This window comes from Microtus ochrogaster, unplaced genomic scaffold (assembly GCF_000317375.1).
Source record: "Microtus ochrogaster isolate Prairie Vole_2 unplaced genomic scaffold, MicOch1.0 UNK17, whole genome shotgun sequence".
Lineage (NCBI taxonomy): Eukaryota > Metazoa > Chordata > Mammalia > Rodentia > Cricetidae > Microtus > Microtus ochrogaster.
This window is the reverse complement of record NW_004949115.1, coordinates 2,771,691-2,793,536: the sequence shown is the minus strand read 5'-3', so window position 1 is coordinate 2,793,536 and position 21,846 is coordinate 2,771,691. Positions and strand designations below refer to the sequence as shown.

General features: G+C 35.1%; 1 protein-coding gene across 5 annotated transcripts in view; it reads right to left on the bottom strand.

The window, feature by feature from the left end:
* Positions 1-21,846, bottom strand: part of Rbm41 (RNA binding motif protein 41) — a 56,117-nt gene that overhangs the window by 6,475 nt on the left and 27,796 nt on the right. For all 5 annotated transcript variants that reach the window (XR_003378766.1, XM_026789357.1, XM_026789356.1 and 2 more), the window contains 2 exons: positions 10,127-10,530; positions 858-1,005 (listed from right to left, as the gene is read on the bottom strand). Coding sequence is in view for 4 of the 5 variants with exons in the window: in XM_026789357.1 (XP_026645158.1) it covers positions 858-1,005; positions 10,127-10,530 (552 nt within the window). In the remaining variant the exon portion in view is untranslated. The remainder of the gene's footprint in view (positions 1-857; positions 1,006-10,126; positions 10,531-21,846) is intronic.

Below are 21,846 nucleotides of genomic sequence, written 5' to 3'. Positions count from 1 at the left end.
ATTAATATAAAGCCTTTGTATTATGACTCTTTCAATTAGTAGGTTATATATATTCTGTGAAAATCCTTGAAATTCTTTTATTTTTTTTAATCCTTGAAATTTTTAAAAATTTAATAGGAATTCTCACTTCAAAAGATTAAAAACCAATGCTACAAAGAATCTACAATCCTTCAATGAGACAGAAAAAATAGTACAAGGTTATATGAAAGCAACGGAAAGGAGATCAGCATTTTTAATGTGTAAAATCACTTGCCCACATAAAAGTTAGCCAAGTGTCAAAATGTCAAGTTAGGGACACTGAAAGGAACAGATCCTATCTAGCGTCTTTCCACAAAAAACATACTGGCCAATTTATTATTGAAATAAAAATTACTGTATTATTCTTGCACTTAGATTAGAACACAAGCCATGCACTAACATGCAAGTGATATTTGGAAGAAGGTATCATCTTTCAATAATTATGAATTGATAATGAATTAATGAGCTTAAAATCACTTAGTTCTAAAGGAATAAGACATGAGTATATGTCTTCTGATAACAATGCAAACATATTAACTATGAATAATTCTGTTATAGAGTAGAAATAGTACTATCAATATAAAGAAAATAAATATTGGTAGGGTAGAAAGGAAATGTCAAAAGTTGGGAAATAAAGGACACCAGGGTAAGGTGGTTATACAATACCGACAGAGAAGAGGAATTAAGTAGAGCAAGGAGGACCTAGGAATGCTGGAAATGTATTTTCCTTACTGGCCCCCTTCTATGTGCTAAGGCTATATCTAACTCAGCAAGGTAATATGTTAGCCTCGCGTGAACTGATGGTGCACTGGAGTGATTATCTAGATGAAGCTACTTACTGGGAAAGGTGATGAAAGCCTGTCCTCTCATGCGTCCAGTCATTATTTGGAACTGAATGGGTGGTCCTTTTTTCTCCTGGAAGCGAGCGAATAATGAGATAAGGTCCCTTTCTTTCACCCGAGGACTAAGGTTCTTCAGGTATAGCACCTAATACAAATTGAAAAGTGACAAAAATATCACAGAAAGAAAGCAACTCTTGCATTATGACTTGAATTACTCTCTGATGGGAGACTGAACATTTATCTGTTATTCTCTCCATGTTAAACTCTAAAACTAAAGGCCTGAAACCAACAGGACAGAAAGAACTCAGAAAGTAATAGCAACAAAGTTCTGGAAGATATAAAAATGAATGAGTAGGAATGAAGCACACTAAAAATGCTCACTAGCAAAGCCTTAGGGCAAAAAAAAAATCAAGAAGACATTCAATCTTCTTTAAAAGTCTTCAAAAGTCGTATGTGGGTTAGGGAGGTGGCTCAGTGGATACAAGTGTGCACAAACATGTGGACCTGATTTTAAATCCCTGGTACCCATGTAAAAAGCTGGGTGGATCCCCAAACCAGTCTAGCTAGTTGATAATTTCTACACTCAATGAGACCCTATTGCAAAAAGTAAGATGGAAAGAACTAGAGGAAGACATGTGACATTGACCTCTGGCCTCTATGTGTGTGTACGTACACACATATACACATACACATAATCCTCACACATACGACACACACACAAGTTTTAAAAGTTGGCACAGTGATAAAAACCTATAGTTCTACCAAATAGGAAGGTTGAGTTGGGATAAGAGTCCAGTTTGGGCAACACAGTGACATCCTGTCTAAAAATTAAATAAATATACAAAAAGAAAAAAAAATCTGACCGACATTCCTCTACTAGAACACTGGTAGTTCCTTTGCAAGAAAGCACAGGGGACAGTCTCCTTTAGGGGCACTAATGCCAAAGAAAGACAAAAATACTGACTTAGAATAGCAGAGTTCTTCAACAAGTGATTCAGCCAGATCGTCTGGGTCATTGTTATTACTATTTTGTTATTGTCATTTGGTTTCATTAATACCCCAGGCTGGTCTAAGACTCACAAACCTCCTGCTTCAGTCTCCTAAGTGCAAGGATTATAAAATATCACCGTGAATTCAAAGTACACAAAGGCCATGATCTCAGAGCTTCTGAACAACTTTACAGCCAGAAATAAGGACAGTGATTATCGGGCAAATTAGAAAGGCTTCTAATGTGGAGGATAGAAAACAGGGGCAACAAAAACAAATGAGAGAAAAAAGAGACCATAAAGAAAACAGAATTAAACAACAAAAAAACCAACCTGTGACTAATACCTTCAGGGTACTATTCTATCAATTAGTAATAGGATGCTATTGAAAGAGAGGGTAGCATATATATAGACTGGAATATTATTTAATCCTTAAAAGAAAAAAAACCTATTATGAATGAGATTTTCTGGAAAGAAACCATACATTATGCTGAATCCCATAAAATGCTAAAAACTAACTAGAACTTCAATGCCTATGGGTAGGTTTGGATGATGCAGGCAGAGGGCCTAATAATTAATTATCTTGAGCTATCTTTTTAGCCACCCTTCTTTATATCTATTCCTTGCCCCCCTGGGTCTGACCCAACATGCTTGTCACTGACAAGTGAAATCTTGTGAAATGTATGAACAGATCACTAGCTTCCACCTACCCAAATGCTAAGAATATCATCAGGAAGCATATGAGGCCTACAGCAGAGATTTCTCCACTTGGCTGTAACCCACCTACCTGATGTTTCCACCAATGTACTTGCAAGTACCTTGATTTATGATTTTCTTTGTTCTTCTGTTACTATAAAAAGTCATGAAACTGTTACCATCTTGCAGCATGGATTGTGGGTAATCTAAATTTGCATTACCAGGTCATAGTCACTGATATTTGGCTCAAGAATAAACTATCTCTTATTCTTTTTAAGGTAAAAGTTGAGGCTTTATTGCTTTCCATAAACACTATCAAATGCTATGACACAGATAAACTTTTAGGAGTATATACTAGGTAACAGGAGGACAAATATTATATTATTTTACTTAGACAAAGCATTTTAAAGTAGTCCAGCTCATTGAAGCTAAAAGTATAATGATGGTAAGTTACTGTAAGGGAAAAATGAGGAAGTTGCTTCAGTCATGGAAGATGAGAAATCCCTACAAACCTGCGATACAACATCATGCTAAAGCCAACAATAATGCTTTGGGTACTTATATTTTTCCTAGGAAGGTAGATCCAATGTATTATTTAACAACAATACAAAAAGGATGAAAGAGGGAAAAGTAATTTAACAAAGTTTTTGCTTTAAAAATTAGGAAAGAATTCATACTAGAACAGAAAAGACAACAGTCAGGAAATGACTGATATAGTCACTGAAATATATGGAGAAATACATTAAACATCATTAAAGTTATTAAATAGTGGAATCTTTACCACTTAACCTTAGAAAGCAGTGTAAGATTTAAAATTAAGCCCAATACATAGCAGGAGACGGTCAACACAAAACAAATGAAATGGTACTTTTAATTTTTTGTCCCACATTGCTTTGTTTGGGCATTAAAAAAAAATCTTACTGGTCTTTTGCTTATATACTGTGGTTTCTGATTTTGTGTTTTTATGGGTTTTATTTTTTGTGTATGATGTAATGTGTCTGTGTGTGCATGTTTTTGTGCCTTATCTTTTCCTTTGGTTTATTTGCCTGTTTGTTTCAGAGAGAGAGAGAGAGAGAGAGAGAGAAGTCATGGAGTTGGGTGGGTGGGGAGGATCTGGGACGACATGAGAGAGGAAAAACTGTGATCAAAATATCTTATATGAAAAAGATTATTTTCAATAAAAATTATTTTAACAGGTTTTAAAAACTGGGAAGGGAGTATGTGAGAACAGATCCCAACTTTCTCTACAATTAGAAAAGATACATACTGACTGTTTCTTCTCATAAATATATTTTTTTATTTTTCAGTATTTAAAAATATTATGTGTATGAGTGTTTTGTCTGCATGTGAGTCTGTGTGCCATGTACATGCAGTGCCTGTGGATACCAGAGAGGGCGGAAGAGTCCCTGGAATTGGAGTTGCAAACTGTTCATCAGGCAGATGCTGGGAATCAAATCTGGGTCCTCTGGGGAAAAAAACAAAACAAAACAAAACAAACCAGTACCCTAACTGCTGAGTCACCTCCCAAGCCACATGATTAAAAGGTTTTTTTGGTTGTTGTTGTGGTTTTTTTTTTTTTTTAAAAAGAACTTCTGGTCAAGAGGTTGTTCTTTCTTGGTTCTATGTTCTCTGCTGCAAAAGTATACACACATACTTATATGTACAGATATATCTATGTGTGTATCTAAAACATACATATGTATTTATAGCACGTGCATATATAGACATACAGATATTGGGAGGCCCTAAAATAAGACAAGCATGATTGTGAAACAGAAAAACAGAACCTTCTGCTAGCACCGTGTGATATTTAGTTTTGATTGCATATTTTGAACTTTATATAGTTTATACTCTCTGAATTTATTTATAACTTTTAAAAAGCCTTACAAATTTGATTTGATTTTTTCCAAGCTTAAGTATAATATCCTTATGCTTCATATCCAGTTTCTGACTTAATAAATATCTTACATTTATATGTTATATTCATTTTATTAATAAACTAGTGCTGTTACATTATTAACAAGAGTCCATTCTTTATTTACATATCCTTAGTTTCTACCTAATGTTATTTTTCTGTTTAAGACACCATTTAGACTACTACCTTTCATGTAGCTGTCATGTATCTTTAAGCTCCTCTTGACAATTTTTCAGATTTTCCTTATTATTCATGATTATGAAAATTGTAGTAATACTGGTCAGATTTGGTTTTTATAAAAATAGCCCATTACTAGGTTTTACCTGTTGTTTTTCTTGATGTTAGACTAGAGTGATGATGAGTTATTGGGAAGAAAACTACACTGGCAGAGTTGTTTTGGTCACACTGTATACAGCAGAAATGCTAACAACACTGATTTGTGACTGCTGATACTTGCTTTCATTTCCTGCCTGAGGGAGTGCTGGTCAGCTTCCTCCATTAACTGCTTGTCTTCCTTTCCATAGTACTCTTGGGAAACAGGTCAACACAAGCCACTCATAACCAAGCAGCAGGGAATTAAGTTCCTAAGATTTATCTCTTCTCTACTTCCTTCCTCAAGTTTTTAATTCTCAGAACCTGTACAAGATAAGGGTAATCAATATTTTGAATCATTATTGAAAGTTAAAGTTGTTTAGTTTGTTGCACAGAGAGTTCTAGCTTTGATTATTAGAGTTATCCATCAGTTCCTGTGTTTTATGCTGCTATTTTACCTTTGGGTACAAAAGTACTAAAGGCTAATCTTGTGTATTTCCTGTCTGAGTAATAGGACCAGCCATTTATTTCTCTGAAGATCTCTTGTTACATTTGGCAGAGAATGGTATTAGAAGTAATCCATCCTGAGCAAGGACAAGTTTGATTCATTGGGGGCTTGCCATGCTAATACTAACCTGTGTATAAATGCAGACAAATATTTCTACTACATGTAAACTACATGTTTCTGGATTAAGTTATATATGAATCCACAGTGATGCTCCCAAATTTAAGCTACTACCGCATGGATCATTTTAATTTTCTCCCTTTATTTATCTCCAAATTCCAACTATGAAAACCTGCGCCTACTATCTGCCAACCATTTACTTAAAGATGTGTGCACAGCAGTATCAGCATTGTTAACCAGGAGACACAACCTTGGCAACCCGGGTGTGGTGTTTATGTACAGTTCCTATTTGCTGCTAGTCTCACAGATTACACATTTCCAAAGTTAGTTAGGTCAGTACCTTTCCTCCTATCTTTTTAGTGATTTATATACACTTTTTACTGTTTTATATACTCTTATCATAGTATTTACTCTTTTCTGAAATTTTCTAATCTCTGAAATGACTTTTAAATACTTGTGCATAGTAAGAGTCTCTTTGTACTGTGTAGTTTTATATAGTCTCTTGAACATACACCTTGTCTTCACCATTTCATTATCACATAGAATTATTTTATTCACCTAAAAATGCTTTAAACTTCACTTTTTCTCTTTCACCCAACTTTTGATAATTAACTATTGTTTTTATGCCTCTATGTCATTCTGAGTTTTCCAGATTACAAAATAATAAAATGCTTTATTTACATAGTAGCATCTTTTGTTTATTAAATGCATCTAAAGTTTGTTTATGTCTTTATATGGTTTGATAGCTCAATTATTTTTGTTGCTAAATTACATTTCATAGCATCCATCTGCCAAATGCATCCATTTGGAGGACATTTTGATTGGTTCTAGTTTTTGGCAATAATGAATAAAGTCATTGCAAACATTCACATGCCCTTATATATGGATGTGTATATATATATACATAAAATCAGTTTTGTCATTAATTTTAGTGCATGCTTAATAATAACATCTCATTATTTCATTTGCAATTCCTTGATGAATCTTCTTTGATGAGCCATCTAGTTTTATACTTTGACCATTTTTTAAATTGAGTTGTTCGTTTACTACTGTCAAGTTTTAGGAGTTCTTTGTATATTGTAGATGTAAGTCCTTTGTTAGATATGCATGTGTTGTGAAATATGTCTTTCAATCTACGATATATTTTCTGTATATTTCTAACATGTCTTTCACAGAAAAATTTGCAATTTGAACAAAGTATAATTTATCATTTATAATAGAAATTGTGTTTTTGATGAAAAATACAGCAAAGATAAGACCACTTAGATTTTATGCCCGTTTTCTTCTAAATATTTTGGAACATTTATTGTTTTCTGCATGGGCCTATCACGTATTTTTAATTAATTTTTTATGATGGAGGAAAGGTTTGTGTCTAGTTTTGAATTTGGATAGCCAGTTGTTCTTGTATCATTTGTATAGAAAAGATTATCATTTCTGCATTGAATTTGCTTTGTAAAAATTCAATTCAGTAATTTCTGTGGACCTAATTTTGAGGTTTCTATATATAATAATAGACTTCGTTATGACACTCAAAATGCTTTGATTTAGGACTTTTGCTTCTATGCACAAAACAGGAGGTTGTAATTTTCTTTTATTGTAATATTTTTAACTGGTTTTTGTAATAACCTAAGTGTCATCTCACAAAATGTATTCTCTCTGCTTCTGTTTTACAGAATAAAAAAAAAATCACATTATTTTATCTGCGTGTATTCTATGTTCTTCCTTTACATAAATCTGAATTATTAAGCTATCTAATTTTCCTAGATTTAGGAGAATAATTTTTTTTATTTACTTATTATGTATACAGTGTTCTGTCTGCATGTATGCCTGCAGACCAGAAGAGGGCGCCAGATCACATTACAGATGGTGGTGAGTCACTATGTAGTTGCTGGGAATTGAACTTATGACCTCTAGATGAGTAGTCAGAGCTCTTAACCACTGAGCCATCTTTCTAGCCCAAGAGAATAATTTTATTGTGACAAATTCTCTATATCCTGTTTGTCCAAGAACTGTTAGTTTGCTTCATCTGTATCAAAAGGATGTTTTCTGGATAGACTTCTGGGCAGGTGGGATTTTTTTCTCTCTAAACATAAATATTTCATTCCATTCTCTTCTTGCTTGTGTTGCCTTGTGATACGTCTGATGTAATTCTCTTTGATCCTATATAAAGCATTCATTCTTTTTGCCTTTCTATAGTTTGAATATGTTAGCTTAGATGTAGTTTTTGGTATTTATCTTGCTAATATTCTCATGAATGTATGGCTACTAGTCTGCCATTAATTTCAGAAAATACTCAGATATTAGCAGTCCAAATAACTCTCTTCTTTGTTCTTCTTCTCACACATGTGACACACACACAATAAAAAGAAATCTTTAAAAAATGAAAAGTAATCATTAAAAATAAGAAGGCAAACATATCAAATTATGGGCAAAGGAACAGAAAGCTAACTCAGAGAGTAGAAGGAATAATTAATATAAAAATACATGTACATCTTTACTGGAAAATAGGAATATGCAAATTTAAAAATAAATTACCTTTCTGAACTCTTAAGTAAAGTTAAAAGTCTAATAGAAAGTTTTGTCAAAGATGTGAAGGAAATTTCTGAAATACTCCTTGGTACAAGTGGAAGATATGGATATCCTGTATTAGTAATTTCATTCCTTGGTATGCAACCAAGAAATTCCATTCTTAGACCAAAACTGTTAGTATTTCCTGGGAACACATTGGAAATGCAAATTTTCATACCCTTTGCCAGATCCCCTAAGTCAAAAACCTGGTGGTGAAGGCCAGCAACCTGTCTTAATAACTTCTTCAGGTGCTTTCTATGTACACTAAAATGTGCGAAATATAAGAGAAGGATATATTGCTCAATATTTTGCCTGAGATCTACAGGAAGAACTACATTTAACACTATAGCCCATATATACCATTTCCTTTTTCTACTCTCTCACACTTTGCATGAACAAAAAATATAACTTTTAAGAAACAGTGCTTAACTGTGGGGAATACAACTGTATGGGGTACACTTTGATCTACTATTCTATTCTATTCTTCTATTCATTTCCATAAAAATAAAGCCTTGCTGGTGTAACCTATGAATCATAACTTAAGCTTGAAAAATACTGTCAAGGAGGAATGTTTGTACATGGGCAATAAGAGATGTGTACAAGCCAGGCCTGGTGATTTATGTCTAGAATCTCAATTATTTAGGAGGCCAAGGCAGGGAGATCACAAGTTCATGATTACTTGGACTACAGATTGAGTTCAAGGATAGCCCATGCAATTAGTCTCAACATTAAGTGAAAAAGAAGTCTATGGAAATAGCTCAAGGGTAAAGAATTTGCCTAGTATTCCCAAGATGTTAGGTTCAATTTCTAGTACTGTGGAAAAATGACAATATACATAACAATGCTTGATACAGATTTATCTGTAGCAGTAAAGTAATGGGGGAAAATAAATTTTAAAAATGGAAAATTAATTATATCATATTTCTATTGTGGATTACTAAATTGTTCCTTGTATCATTAGAAATACAATTTTAAAATATTGGGTATATTGAGTAAAAATAGTAACAGTTGTAAACTGTATAAAACTGTATCTATGGATATCTATAAATATTTATGGATAGCTAAGAAGTACCTGGGGTTAAGATAGGGTTATATTTTGATAAATCCTTTGTAAGTTGATAATATCCTTAGAAATGTACTTAATATATATAATCTATGGAACACTGCACTTTAGCAACCTGGTACTCCAGAGTGTCAATGGTTTCTACTTATGACACGGAGCTGACTGACTGTGAGCTGTGGGTCATTATGGCTGCCCAGCAGCTCAATAGTACCATAGCACCATAATGTATATTGCCTGTTTGACAAAAATACAAATTCAAAATTCAGAGTATAGGTTCTACTGAATGCATATTTCTCACATATAATCATGTAAAAGAAAGTAAACTTAGCTATTATTAGTTAGGGACAGTTGTATACCATTTATGTAGTAAATAGATAAAAATGTCCCCAGGAAGAGAACTAGCAAATTAAAAATAGTGGTTAAAACTGGAAAGAAGGAAGAATGGGATTGATGAATACACGAAATTCTTCAGGTACATTCATAATACTTTTCTTATTTTTTAAAACTAAGCAAATATGAAAATTAAGTCTTAGTAAACATGGCTAGCTAAGTATGCAGATATTCCCAATTTATCCATGGGCTATTTGCTCTTTGACATGTTAGTAACAGTTCATGACAAAAAGTAAATGAAGGTCAAGCTACCCTTGGAACAGGAATAACATAACAGAAAGGCAGTTCAAGTACTTCAGTATCCCTCCATCCAGTTTTTAAAAACGGGGAACATTATTCTTTACTCTGTTTTCTTAAGTTGGACAAAAATGAATGCTTTAGGAATTTTTGCTTTTAACGGAACCCACAACCAGGTAGTCAATCATTAGGAAATATGTGGTTACTTTTCCTAAATTCAGAGCTTTTAGTGGGTAGGAGTTAAATCTCATTTTTATTTAAAAATTCTGAGGAGACTTTAGAACCTAAGAAAGGCACACATAACATGGTAGGAAATAGGCTACTTAAATAGTATGCGGAAAATGATGGTTAAGGACAAACAGAATACCTAGGTCATAATCTTTGGCAGAATCAAAGGTAATTTAAAAATGCCCTGTTAGGTAGAGGTAAATAAAGTGAGAACAACCCATGTTGTGTTCTCGATTTGGCCTATACCTTGTTTGGTTCCCCTGGGTTATATGAAGAAAACATAGGGATGTTTCGGATCTCCTCCTCTGATAAACGGTTTCTCTGGATCTCATCTTCAGGGATAAATTCTATTGGTTGCGTCAGCTTCTTAGGCCCAGTCCAACACTGCTCAGGTGGAAAATCAATAACTTTTGCCACATGGAGACTGGGGCCTTTACCCTGTGCTGCCTGCTTTCCCTTGTCCTGGAGGAGTGATGGGTTCTCAGCTGTGCCACTATCACCCACTGATGTAGCTGAGACCAGTGAGTGGGAAGCAAAGGGTTCACCTCTCATAAGTTGGAACTCTTCAAGACGCTTTTTCATTATAGTCTCGTGGTAAAAACTTTCCAGGTTGTTCATGGGATCACCTTTGTTCTTCTTTGGGGGTTCATCTGGATCAAGACAAAGAGATATGGAAGTTCTACAAAGCCTCCCCAGTACAACCTTTTAAAAGTTAATAAAAAATAAACTCTGGATCTCAGATACAGAACCTAGTTTAGGAAAGGTTTTTACAACATGTAGCAAGTGTGTGTGTGTATGTGTGTGCATGCACACACATGCAGATGCATGTACATGTAAGTGTGCATGGATCTTAAAACTGCATCTTGCACAAGTTCAAAGTAAGGAAGGCACCCAGAAACCTCAAGCTCATCCAAGTATACATACCTCTAACTCACAAGGACATTTGAGTAGTACCAGAATGCCATTTTCATAGTCATTAACTTAGTAATTCCAAATTTATATTTGAATGACTGATTATTTCAGTGACTTTTTAAATACTTGGTTATTTAATCAAGATCTAAATTGGTTTTTGGCTATTACAACTTTTAAATCATTTTTCTGTTCCATCTCTTCATTAACTTTTCTTCTCCATCTATTGATATTATATAACCATTATCTGTTTGGTGAACAAATTGATTTAATAAAATGTTTTTGATGATAACTTGTTCAAAATTTCTTGACAGTCAAATCTAGTCTAATACAGTTGTCATTGATCACTTATCACTTGCATATACTTTTTTATCAATTTGGGTCAAATTTGGCGCATTTCAAATACCTAGTGTGTATGTGTATTTGCTCATAGATACCAAATTATCCCGAACAGATCAACATCATTTACAATATCCTAGAAAGTTATATTAAAGACTGTTTCTGTAAAAATTTTCATATCTAAGTGTATATTTCCTATTGTACCATGTCCAAAGGTACATAATGTTCAGTTGCACATTTTTAGTAATGTTGAAATTAATTTGTGAATTTAAGTGGTGTTTGTCACATCCTCAATTATTATGTACCCCCATTAAACTTTTACCTAATGGGCTTTATAGTGATTGGTGATTATTGTTTAGATCTATTAACTTATACAAACTACAAAATGGGCCTTCCCTGACTCTATTATTTCTTTTGTAGTTTTAATCATCAACCTTTTAGTTTTCCTGAGTATAGTTTATATAAGAAAAGCGCATAAATGCTTGATTCCATCTGTTCTTCATTATTTATGACAATAAGAAACTATTACTTTAGAAATACCTAATGGTAACCAGTGGTTATCTGCAGTACACTTATGAAATCACATATTTTTATAGAATATATGCATTTCAATACATATAGTGATTATTTGCAGTCTCACTTAGAACCCATAAGAAGTCCTTTAAACCAACTCCTAGTTTGCTTTTTGATTTTCTGGAACGGAAAGCTATCCCAAGCTTATCTTGTACATTTTCTAACTTGAACCTTGACTATTTTCCCAAGGTTTCCTGGTTCCTTTCAATGAAAAGTACTTGGAAACTACTATTGTTCATTGTTGCTTCTCAGCATTTATAGTAGGCAAAGCTAGGCTATTTTATAGGAGAAAAATTGATCTTAAATTTATAAGAACATTTCCAATTCAAATTTAATATGACAAGGTTTCTATTTAACTCTGGTTTTAGACCTGCATCTCTTTTATTTTATTTGGACAGTTGTTTTGGGGAGACCTGGGGAGCAAACCCAAGGCTGATTGCCTTCTAGGCAAGAACTTTATCACCAGTTTCTCACATCCCAATAATACTACCAAAGTGCTTTATTATTAGCTTCCTCTAACAACATATTCACAGAATTGAAAAATTCCACAACCAATACTAATATGTCTAACAACAATAAAATGATTGAATATACCTTTATATTTTTGCAGTCCTTAGATTATATATTGTTAGTAATAGATATGTATTACTTCAAAGTCACTACAGTAATTATTTTCTCTGAGTGGTTATGCTATCAACTATGTTTATCATTTGCTTCAGGTTTTTAATTTTATGGATTTATTCTTTCTTGAGTTTTGTGTGTATGTGATCCTAAGATTTGAATCCAGGGCTTAGTACATGCTAAGTAAGCACCCAATTGTAAACTACACCCCCAGCCCTCTTTCCTTTTTGATTATAGTTTTTATTATATTTGTAATCATGCAAAACATGTATATGGCTCTAAAGTGAAAAGATTTATACAGCACCTTTACAGAAGTATCATTCCATCTCTGACCCCTTCATTTCTTTCCCTTCCTTCCCCGTAAATAGTATTTCTTCTTAAGTTTGACTTACAGTTCCAGTATTTCATATATATATATATATATATATATATATATATATATATATATATATACATAATAAATGGAATTCATTAGTTACACCTTTCTCCTATATAAATAATGGTCTGAAACTTTCTTTTTTGGATTTAATAATATATCCCATAAATACTTCCATATTAATGTAAAAACTACTGTTTCTATACAATACTTCACTGTACAATAGTTATTCAGATACTTTGTTACTAACAAACACTGAAATACTGGTCTTATACCAAGTCTTATGCTATTTTGAACTAAGCCCTAAAAGTTAGCCATGTGTGTGTTTAATATATATATTTAAAGTTTGGTATTTTTCAAACATTTATTTCAAATAAATCCTAAGAAGTGAAATTGCCGAAACAGAGTAAATGCTGATGTAATTTTTATATATAAATTTCACCCTGTATGAGTTGTACTCTTCTGTATTTCTACCAGCAATGCATAAGAGTATTTATATCTTAAGATACAAAAGGTGGACTCAAGAAAAAGAAGTCATAAATTTGAGAGCGAGCAAAAGGGAAATACTAGGAAGGGCTGGAAGGAGGAAAGGGAAGGGGGAAAATACAATTATAATTATACTTTAATTTCAAAAACTAAAAATACTATATTTTTATTTATTTATTTGTTTGTTTGTTTGTTTATTTATTTATTTTTGGTTTTTTGAGACAGGGTTTCTCTGTGGCTTTGGAGCCTGTCCTGGAACTAGCTCTATAGACCAGGCTGGTCTTGAACTCACAGAGATCCGCCTGCCTCTGCCTCCCGAGTGCTGGGATTAAAGGCGTGCGCCATCATCGCCCAGCGAAAATACTATATTTTTAAAAGGGTACAAAAGGTGTAGTTATTAAGGAAATGACCACCCAATATAGCTTCACTAAAATAAAAAAAAATCCTGTTCTTGAAAAGTGTCATAAAGTGTGTCAACAAAATGGCTCAGTGGATAAAGGCACTTGCCACAAAACCTGGTGACCTGAGTTCAATACATTAAAGATATAAACTGAAATTAAGGAGAAAGACACCAGATTTGATGATCTGGAAAATCCGGGGCCTTATCCAGAGAGTATGCTCTGGAAAAGGGCCCAAGGCTGTCGCCAGACAAACTTTTACTGAAGATATTAGGAGAATGAGTCATAGATTCAATCAGCAGAAGCCAGGGACAGAGACAGGTTTATCTAAGAAGGATCTGCAGAGAGCCTTGGCTCTAACAGAATGACTCTCTTCCTCAAGATTGACAAGGCTTCTGCTAATTCTGTACCAGCAGAACCAGTGGCAGCCTAGGAGACAGATGTGGGACAAAATAACGAAAGGGTAATTATTCCAAGAGCAAAGACCCATATGCAGAGGCCAGAGAAGGAGCTCAGAACATGACTAAGGAATAAAACTTGCCCTGCTGCATGATTAATTTGCTTAGTAATCCCTTTGTTCATTCTTTCGTGCTCCTTCAGAATGTGGTTGGCTATCGTATGTCTGCCTACCATTACATATTAGAATAGCATGACTTCTTTTTCAATTACATTAGTCTTTGGGTAGGAAGAAAGAAATTTTGTTCCAGGATAGACGATATCCTGAACCTTATTCACACCAAATTTAGATTATTTAAATAATGAGATGTAAGACTTTTTGAGTTTATATGTAAATGGCATTTGGGATGGGTTATACATAGACTGCAAGTACTGGGATGAATCTGGACTTTGAGAAGCCAGAGGACAGAATGTACTATGCTAAATAGAATACCTCTAAAATTTATCTCTACTTGGAACCTCAAACTGGCTTTTGAGGTTTGATAATGTTTATGCCAGTTGTTAAATTATTATAAGACAATACTGGATTAGGGTAGGTTCAAAATCTAATGGTTACTATACTCAAAAGGTAACATGAAGACACAGAGTCAGACAACAAAAATGTCATTTTGATGACAGAAGTAAAGATTGGAATGACATGCTTATATACATCACAGAACATCAAGTAGCAGACGCTAGAAAAGGGAAGGACAAACATATTCTTAAAGCCTATAGAAAGAATGACCCATCAATACTTTGCCTCCAAAACTGTGAAGGAAATAATTTTTATTCTACAAACCATATTAATGTGAGTTTATTAGCTGTTGCTGGAGGTCCTCCCGCTCCTCCAGCCTATAGCTGCTGAGATACCAGCCCATTGGGGCATGGTTTCTCTCCCTTTAAAAAAGCGGCCACTTCCCTCTCCTCTCTCTCTCTCACTTCCTGCTCCGCTGGCGACTAGACTCCCTTCCTGGTTGCACAGAGGGCTGTGATCTGTAAGTTTTCCCCTTTAAATAAATACCACCCTATTGATCATAATTCCAAACTGGTGTGGCATTGCTTGTGATTTACGCCTTCAATTAGCAGCCTTAGAAAACTAACACGATTATAGAAAATTTTTCTATAAATTATGTTGGAGAAACACAAATGACTGGTATACTACACAATATGAGTACACTTCAAAACTTTATGCTGAATTAAGTAAGTCTTCTACAAAGAATAGTTACTGTATTGTTTTAGTTATAAAAAGTTCTAGAATAGGCCAAACTAATCTACACTGGGAAAAATAATCAAAGTGTAATTTGCCCCTGGGAGAACAGGATGGGAGTTGCTGGAAAGAAGTATGATGAGACTTTCTGGAATGATGATAACCTGTAAGTTTTAGGCGATGCACATGTCCTGATATGCTAATGATTGTTTGTACCCATTTTCAACTCGGGTTGAGTGCTGACAGATTGGTAGCCTGCAACTGTCCAGTGGGAATATACAGATCATGAAAATTAGCAAATGATACAAACCATTGCCTAAAATGATGATGCATATTCTTACTAGTATATCATCATTCAGAAGCATACATTGTCTAGAAATGGGCAGATGAACACTTAAATTTTATATATTTAGTAACATGAAAATTTTATGAAGATAGAATCAAAATAAATATTTACCTATAGCTAACAATATGCATGCTAATGTACTAGGAAGTAAACATCTATATCAACAATTTTTTAAAAATGCATTTATAAGTAAAATTGATATGTGTACAGAAGTACTGATTAGATAGGTGATGATAAGGTATATTAATGATACAATAGATTGTGATATATTGAGTATTTGTGAGAGTCTTTCCTTTGTGCATGTTTGAAATTTTTCATTGAAAATAAAGATCAGAAATCAATTCCTATTTAGAAATCAAAAATATTAACAGATGCATATAATCCTGGCTCTCTTGGAACTTTGATTTTGATATTTTACCTTTTAACTGCTACTTATGGTATATAATGAGAAACAAAAATCTAAGTGTTTTGTTTGCTCAACTACCTAAAATGCTGAAGGAGATTTCCCCCATTTTTCATGTTCTTTAGATAGCAGAAGTATGGACTCAGGGAAAACTGGCAAATGATGCAATGACTGTCATGTTAAAGTTCTCAAAGGAGATAAGGACAGAATCCAGTACTAGAATACGAAATTAGCATTAAGCACTAAAGACTCTCCTATCTCTGAGTGAAGTGGGAAGAAAAGGAGAATGAGAAAGCAAGTTAGCAGAGTGCAGAAGGAGGAAGCAGATGAAAGCTCTTGCTTCTTTCAAATTGAACCAAAAGATATCTTTTAAAAACAATAAGAGAATAGGAAAAATGAATGAATATCTATAGTAGTCCTGATAAGGAAAGAAATAGAGAGCTGTAGAAGGAGCTGCGGGCAGGCCTGCTTTTCGTCCCGCCTGGCTCCTGCACGGCTAGCTTAGCCCCGGAAATAATAACACGGAAGCTGTATTCATTTAAAACTAACTGGCCCATTAGTTTTAACCTCTTATTGTCTAGCTCTTATATATTGATTCAACCCATTTCTAATAATCTGTATCGCCACTTGACTGTAGCTTACCAGGATGAGTCTAACAGGCGTCCATCTCAGAGAGGAGAGGTATGGCGTCTGCCTCATTGCCTTCTTCCCAAAATTCTGCTCTGTCTTCCCCACCTACCTATGTTCTGACCTATCAGGCCAAGCAGTTTTGTTTATTAATTAATCAATTAATTAATTTTGTTTATTAATCAACCAATGAAACAACAGATAGATAGAAGACCCTCCTACATCATTTCCCATTCTCTTGCTTGGTCTCGTTTCCCATGATGAAGGAGGGTCTTCTATCTACTGTTGCTTTCATTGGTTAATAAAGAAACTACCTTGGCCTTTTGATAGGGCAGAATTTAGATAGGTGGAATAGACTGAACAGAATGGTGGGAGAAAGAAAGCAGAGTCAGGCAGACGCCATGAAGCTCCAGCTCAAGTTGGACATAGGTTAAAATCTTCCAGGTAAGCCACCACCTCGTGGTGCTACACACAATAGAAATGGGTTAATCAAGATGTGAAAGTTAGCCAGTAAGAGGCTAGAGCTAATGGGCCAGGCAGTGTTTAAATGAATACAATTTACGTGTTGTTATTTTGGGTATAAAGCTGGCCATACAGGAGCCAGGCGGGACAAAAAGCAGGCCTGCTTGCCTCATCACTACAGAGAGCTGGCCAAGGACTAAGAGATATACTGAGGGGGTGGAGGGAGGGGAAAGCACTTAACATGGTACCAGAGATGAGGAACTTATAGAAATACTAATGAACTAAAAGCTACATGATTTTTCTCTAGTAGTGCTTACAAGGCATGCTAAAGGAAGACAATTAGCTGAGACTTCTCTTAGGAGGCATGATACACAGACAAGAAAGCAAAGCGAAGGGTTCCCTGAGGTTGAATCTAAATGATACTAGAAAGAAAACGAGACCAAGCAAGAGATGAGAGATTATAAATAAAAAGCAAAAGAACTAGAGATATCAACAATATTAAAGATATGGTATAACAGGTCTAAGAAAGTTCTGAGAGCTGTTAAGGTAAGAAAAAGATTGCAGTTGGGCATGATGGTGCATGATGAATCTTAGCACTTGAAAGGCTAGAATCAGTAGACTGGCCAGCCTGGGCTATAGAGCGAGTACCAGGCCTGTCAGAATTACATGGCAAGACTGTCTCAAAAAAGAAAGAAAAAAATAAGGAAACAGAGAAAAGAGCATTGTCAAAGAGTATATGCTACAGTGAATTTCAGAAGTATATTTCTAGAAATAAAACATCTTAGTTTTCAACAAATTTCATTTTTAAATGATATTTCATAATTCAAAAGAGAATTTTCTCAAGAGGTTGCTCAGTGGCAGAGCACCTGTCTGGTATACAAGAAGGCAGAAGTTCAATCTCCCATATTGCATGGGGAAAAAAAGTTCAAGATATAGTCTTTTGAAATATACACAAGTGTCATGGCCAAAGCAGCATTGATTTTTCTGAAGACGGTATATTTAAGGGACAGCATGGTTAATTAATAACTATGATTTGGGGAAAGTCACTTATTCTCTTTAGAAGCTCAATTTTGCTTTCTGTAAAATAGATGTAATAATATCATGTCTTATAGAGCTGTTACCAGAATTAAATGCATCAGTTTGCAAACTAAGTATTTAGTATTAGCAAAATGACTGGCCCAAAAAGCCTTCAAAAAGCTATCAGCTATTAGGAGTTCAGTTTCTAGGTAAGATTAAATAAACACCCCTCACTCTGTCTATCCCATGACGTACAGCTATAAAGCCTACCTGGTCTAACCCACAGAGTAGAGTTACAAAACTTGTTGAGAATGTATGGTCCATTTGAAGACTGTGAATATGAACAATAACAGACAGTTAATTGGTTAAAGGCCTAGAATCCAAACTAAAGAACTCATTAAATTGTTGAGAGTAGCAAGAAAGTCTGACTTAGCAGTTTATAATCCCAGTACTTGGAAAGAACAAGAAGAAAGAATCTCCAGATCATCCTTTAGTGATGGAGGAAGGTCATTGGTTAAATAAACTGCCTTGGCCCTGATAGGTAAGAACATAGGTGGGTGGAGTAAACAGAACAAAATGCTGGGAGGAAGAGGAAGTAAGGTCAGAAATCATGCAGCTCCTCTCAGGGCCAGACGCCATGAAGCAAGCTGCCAGGTCAGACATGCTGAATCTTTCCCGGTAAGACTAATGCTACACAGATTATTAGAGATGGGTTGATCGGGATATGAGAATTAGCCTGTAAGGGCTAGAGTTAATGTTTAAAAGAATACAGTTTGTGTGTTGTTATTTCGGGTAAAGCTAGCTGGTGGCAGGAGCCGGGGTGCTGGGGACGCAGCCCCGCTGTTCCTATTACTACACTTTAGGTACATAGTAAGTTCAGGGTCAGCCTGAACTGCATGAGACCCTTATCAAATACAATAAGGAAATAAATAGAAAGAAAAAAAGCTGTATTATTATATTTGTGATAAGCTGATTTTCTACAATGATGTCAAGACAATTTAATGTGAAATGGCAATGTTTTCATATGTAATGCCATTGTACACATTATAATCTATGTAAACCAGATGAACATGAATATCTATCATATACCAAAAGTAACCCAAAATGGTTTATAGAGTTAAATGTGAGCTGAAACTGTAGTCTTTTAGAACACAGGAAAAAATTGAATGGACATTGAGTTAGAAAGCAATCTTCATCATAGGATCAAAACCAGAAGTCCTAAAAAGCAGTAGCTTACATGTCATCAAAATCACAAACCTCAGAGCTTTGAACTATGCCATTAAGGCAATGTCAGGAAAAACAGCAGAGTAGGAACCTTTGAAACACCTCTTCCACAAAAGCAACAAGAAAATTGTCAGAACCAACTCTTACAATTGTAGAAAATAGTCAAAGGTTTGTAACAACCCAGGGAAGATTTCTTAGGAAGAATAGCGGGATCTCTGCAAGAATAATGAGTTTTGCAGTGCTTTAATCTGCCCTACTTCCATCCCAACTCCTATTTCCGTGGTTAACCTTGAAAGCCTGTGGTTTGAAATCAAAAGAAAAAGAACAAAAAACAAACCAGCAACAGGGCCAGCAGTAGAGGGCAGAGAGTAGAGGCAGCAGCCCTTGGAAGTCCTATTCCCAGACAACAGTCACCATTTGACCCATTTGGTGGCCTTCAGGAAATTCAAGGGACTCTCTCTATTTGAGCAAACTCAAAGCAAACACTAACAGACTTTTTTCTAGGAACTTATGAGGAAAATTTTGTTCATAGGAAATTGCTGAATTTCACAGACACCTGGGTAACAGTTAGAGAAAATACCAGTTAGTAAAAAAAAAAAATCTTAAGAAGGCAAAATCCAGGGAATGGGAAGTCCATATAAGGCTCTAAGAAAGTCTAACATATATCCATACACATGTATGACTATCTGCAAACTTAGGTATGCGCATGCTGAGGAAAAGATCTGAAAAAGCCATACGGTGTCACGTTTGATTAACCATGAGGCTTTGTGTAAGCAAGAAATGAAAGCATTTCCATTTCAAATAGCAAAGTACATGGCTAAGGGTTGAAGATGTTCTCAGCATACACAGAAAATCCCTCAGGAACACTGGAAAAATACTAGTTCTAGACATAATGTTCTAGACACAATGAAAACATTATACTAAGATAGCAAGCACACTATATATTATATGAATCATTTATATAAAATGTCCCAAATAGGTGAATCCACAGGGATGGATATTTCCTTGGTGACTGCCCAGGGTGGGAGTATAAACAAGGACTAATAGCACTCTTTGAGGTGATGGAAATGTCCTAAAACTAGATTGTTGTTATGGTTGATGAATTCTGTAAATTTACTACAAATCACTGAATTGTGCACTTAAGGAATGAGTTTTATGGTATGCAGTAAATGCTAACTCAAGAAAGTAGAAAAAAATGACCCAACTCTACACTATAAAAGCTTACTCTTTCCCAAATGTAATAATATAAATAAGCTAGAGGTAAAATGATAGCAAGAAAGTAATTCTGGAATGCTGGAGTAAAAACCTCTAAAAATCTGTGTCCTAAAAGCAAAAGGAACACGGGGGGAAAATGACAAAATCAATTTTGGAAGTAAATTAAATGCTTGCAATAAAACATGGAGGAGTTTCAAGAAAAAGTAAGATTAGTAAATTTGTAGCACTTCAAGTTTCCATAATCCCAACTCTTTCTTTCCAGGTTCACAGTCCTAAAAAAAAAAATCAACAACAGTATTGACATAATAGAAGCTGTAAAGCAGCAGTGTAGCTGAACCTAGAGGGCAGAACAGTTCTAGAGCATTACAAAAGACTCAATCTTCAGAGAATCTCTACTATTTCATGTGCTTGGTACTGGAGGGAAAGCTACAGTCTGAGGACCTGGCTGTCTTTGATATGGCTGATATCCCATACTATAAGAATAGTCCATTCCTAGGGCACTTAACATGATTAATTGGTGGGGACTGTATAACAGTACATCTGCCTGAGATGGAATTAACAGTTGAGACTAACAAGAAGCCAACAAAGTGAGCCTGCAGAGGATCAAGACAGTGAATATTCCACTATGGAGGGGACAGGGAACATGAGCCTCCATCTCTAGCTGAGGAGCTAGCTATTGGCAGTTAATGGCTGTGAGGGGAGGGAGAGTCACTTTTCTAAAGGATGTAGCCCCTGGTAGGTTGCCTATGCTGCAGCAATTAGAATCAATGGGTTATTAAAAAATAAGAGGACACAGAGACAAGGAAGGAAAATGTGGGGGAGGAGTACAGAAAGGATGGTGGGGAGGGAGTGAGGGCAGGTATCAAAATATACTTGACACAAGTATGAATTTCTCAAAGAATACATAAATAAAAATTTAGAAACTTAAAAAGAAAAACGGGCTTTGAAAAATTCAGCTACATTCCCAAGATGGAAGGCCATGAATATATACAAAGCTGTGTGGACAGGACAGCTGGGATCTGAGGCGACTCCAATATCTCACTCTGGACAGCCAGGGAGGCTTTGTATGACTAGAAAGTGAAGTCTAAAAAAGAGTTGTCAAGTGTTTGAATATTGAAAGGGTGTTCCAAGTTACACGCACATGGACCCTTAAGCAAAGGATGATAGCCATTTGGGTTCAAGACATTTAAAGAAATTATCTTCAGCCGGGCAGTGGTGGCGCACACCTTTAATCCCAGTACTTGGGAGGCAGAGGCAGGCGGATCTCTGTGAGTTCTAGGCCAGTCTGGTCTACAAGAGCTAGTTCCAGGACAGGCCCCAAAGCTACA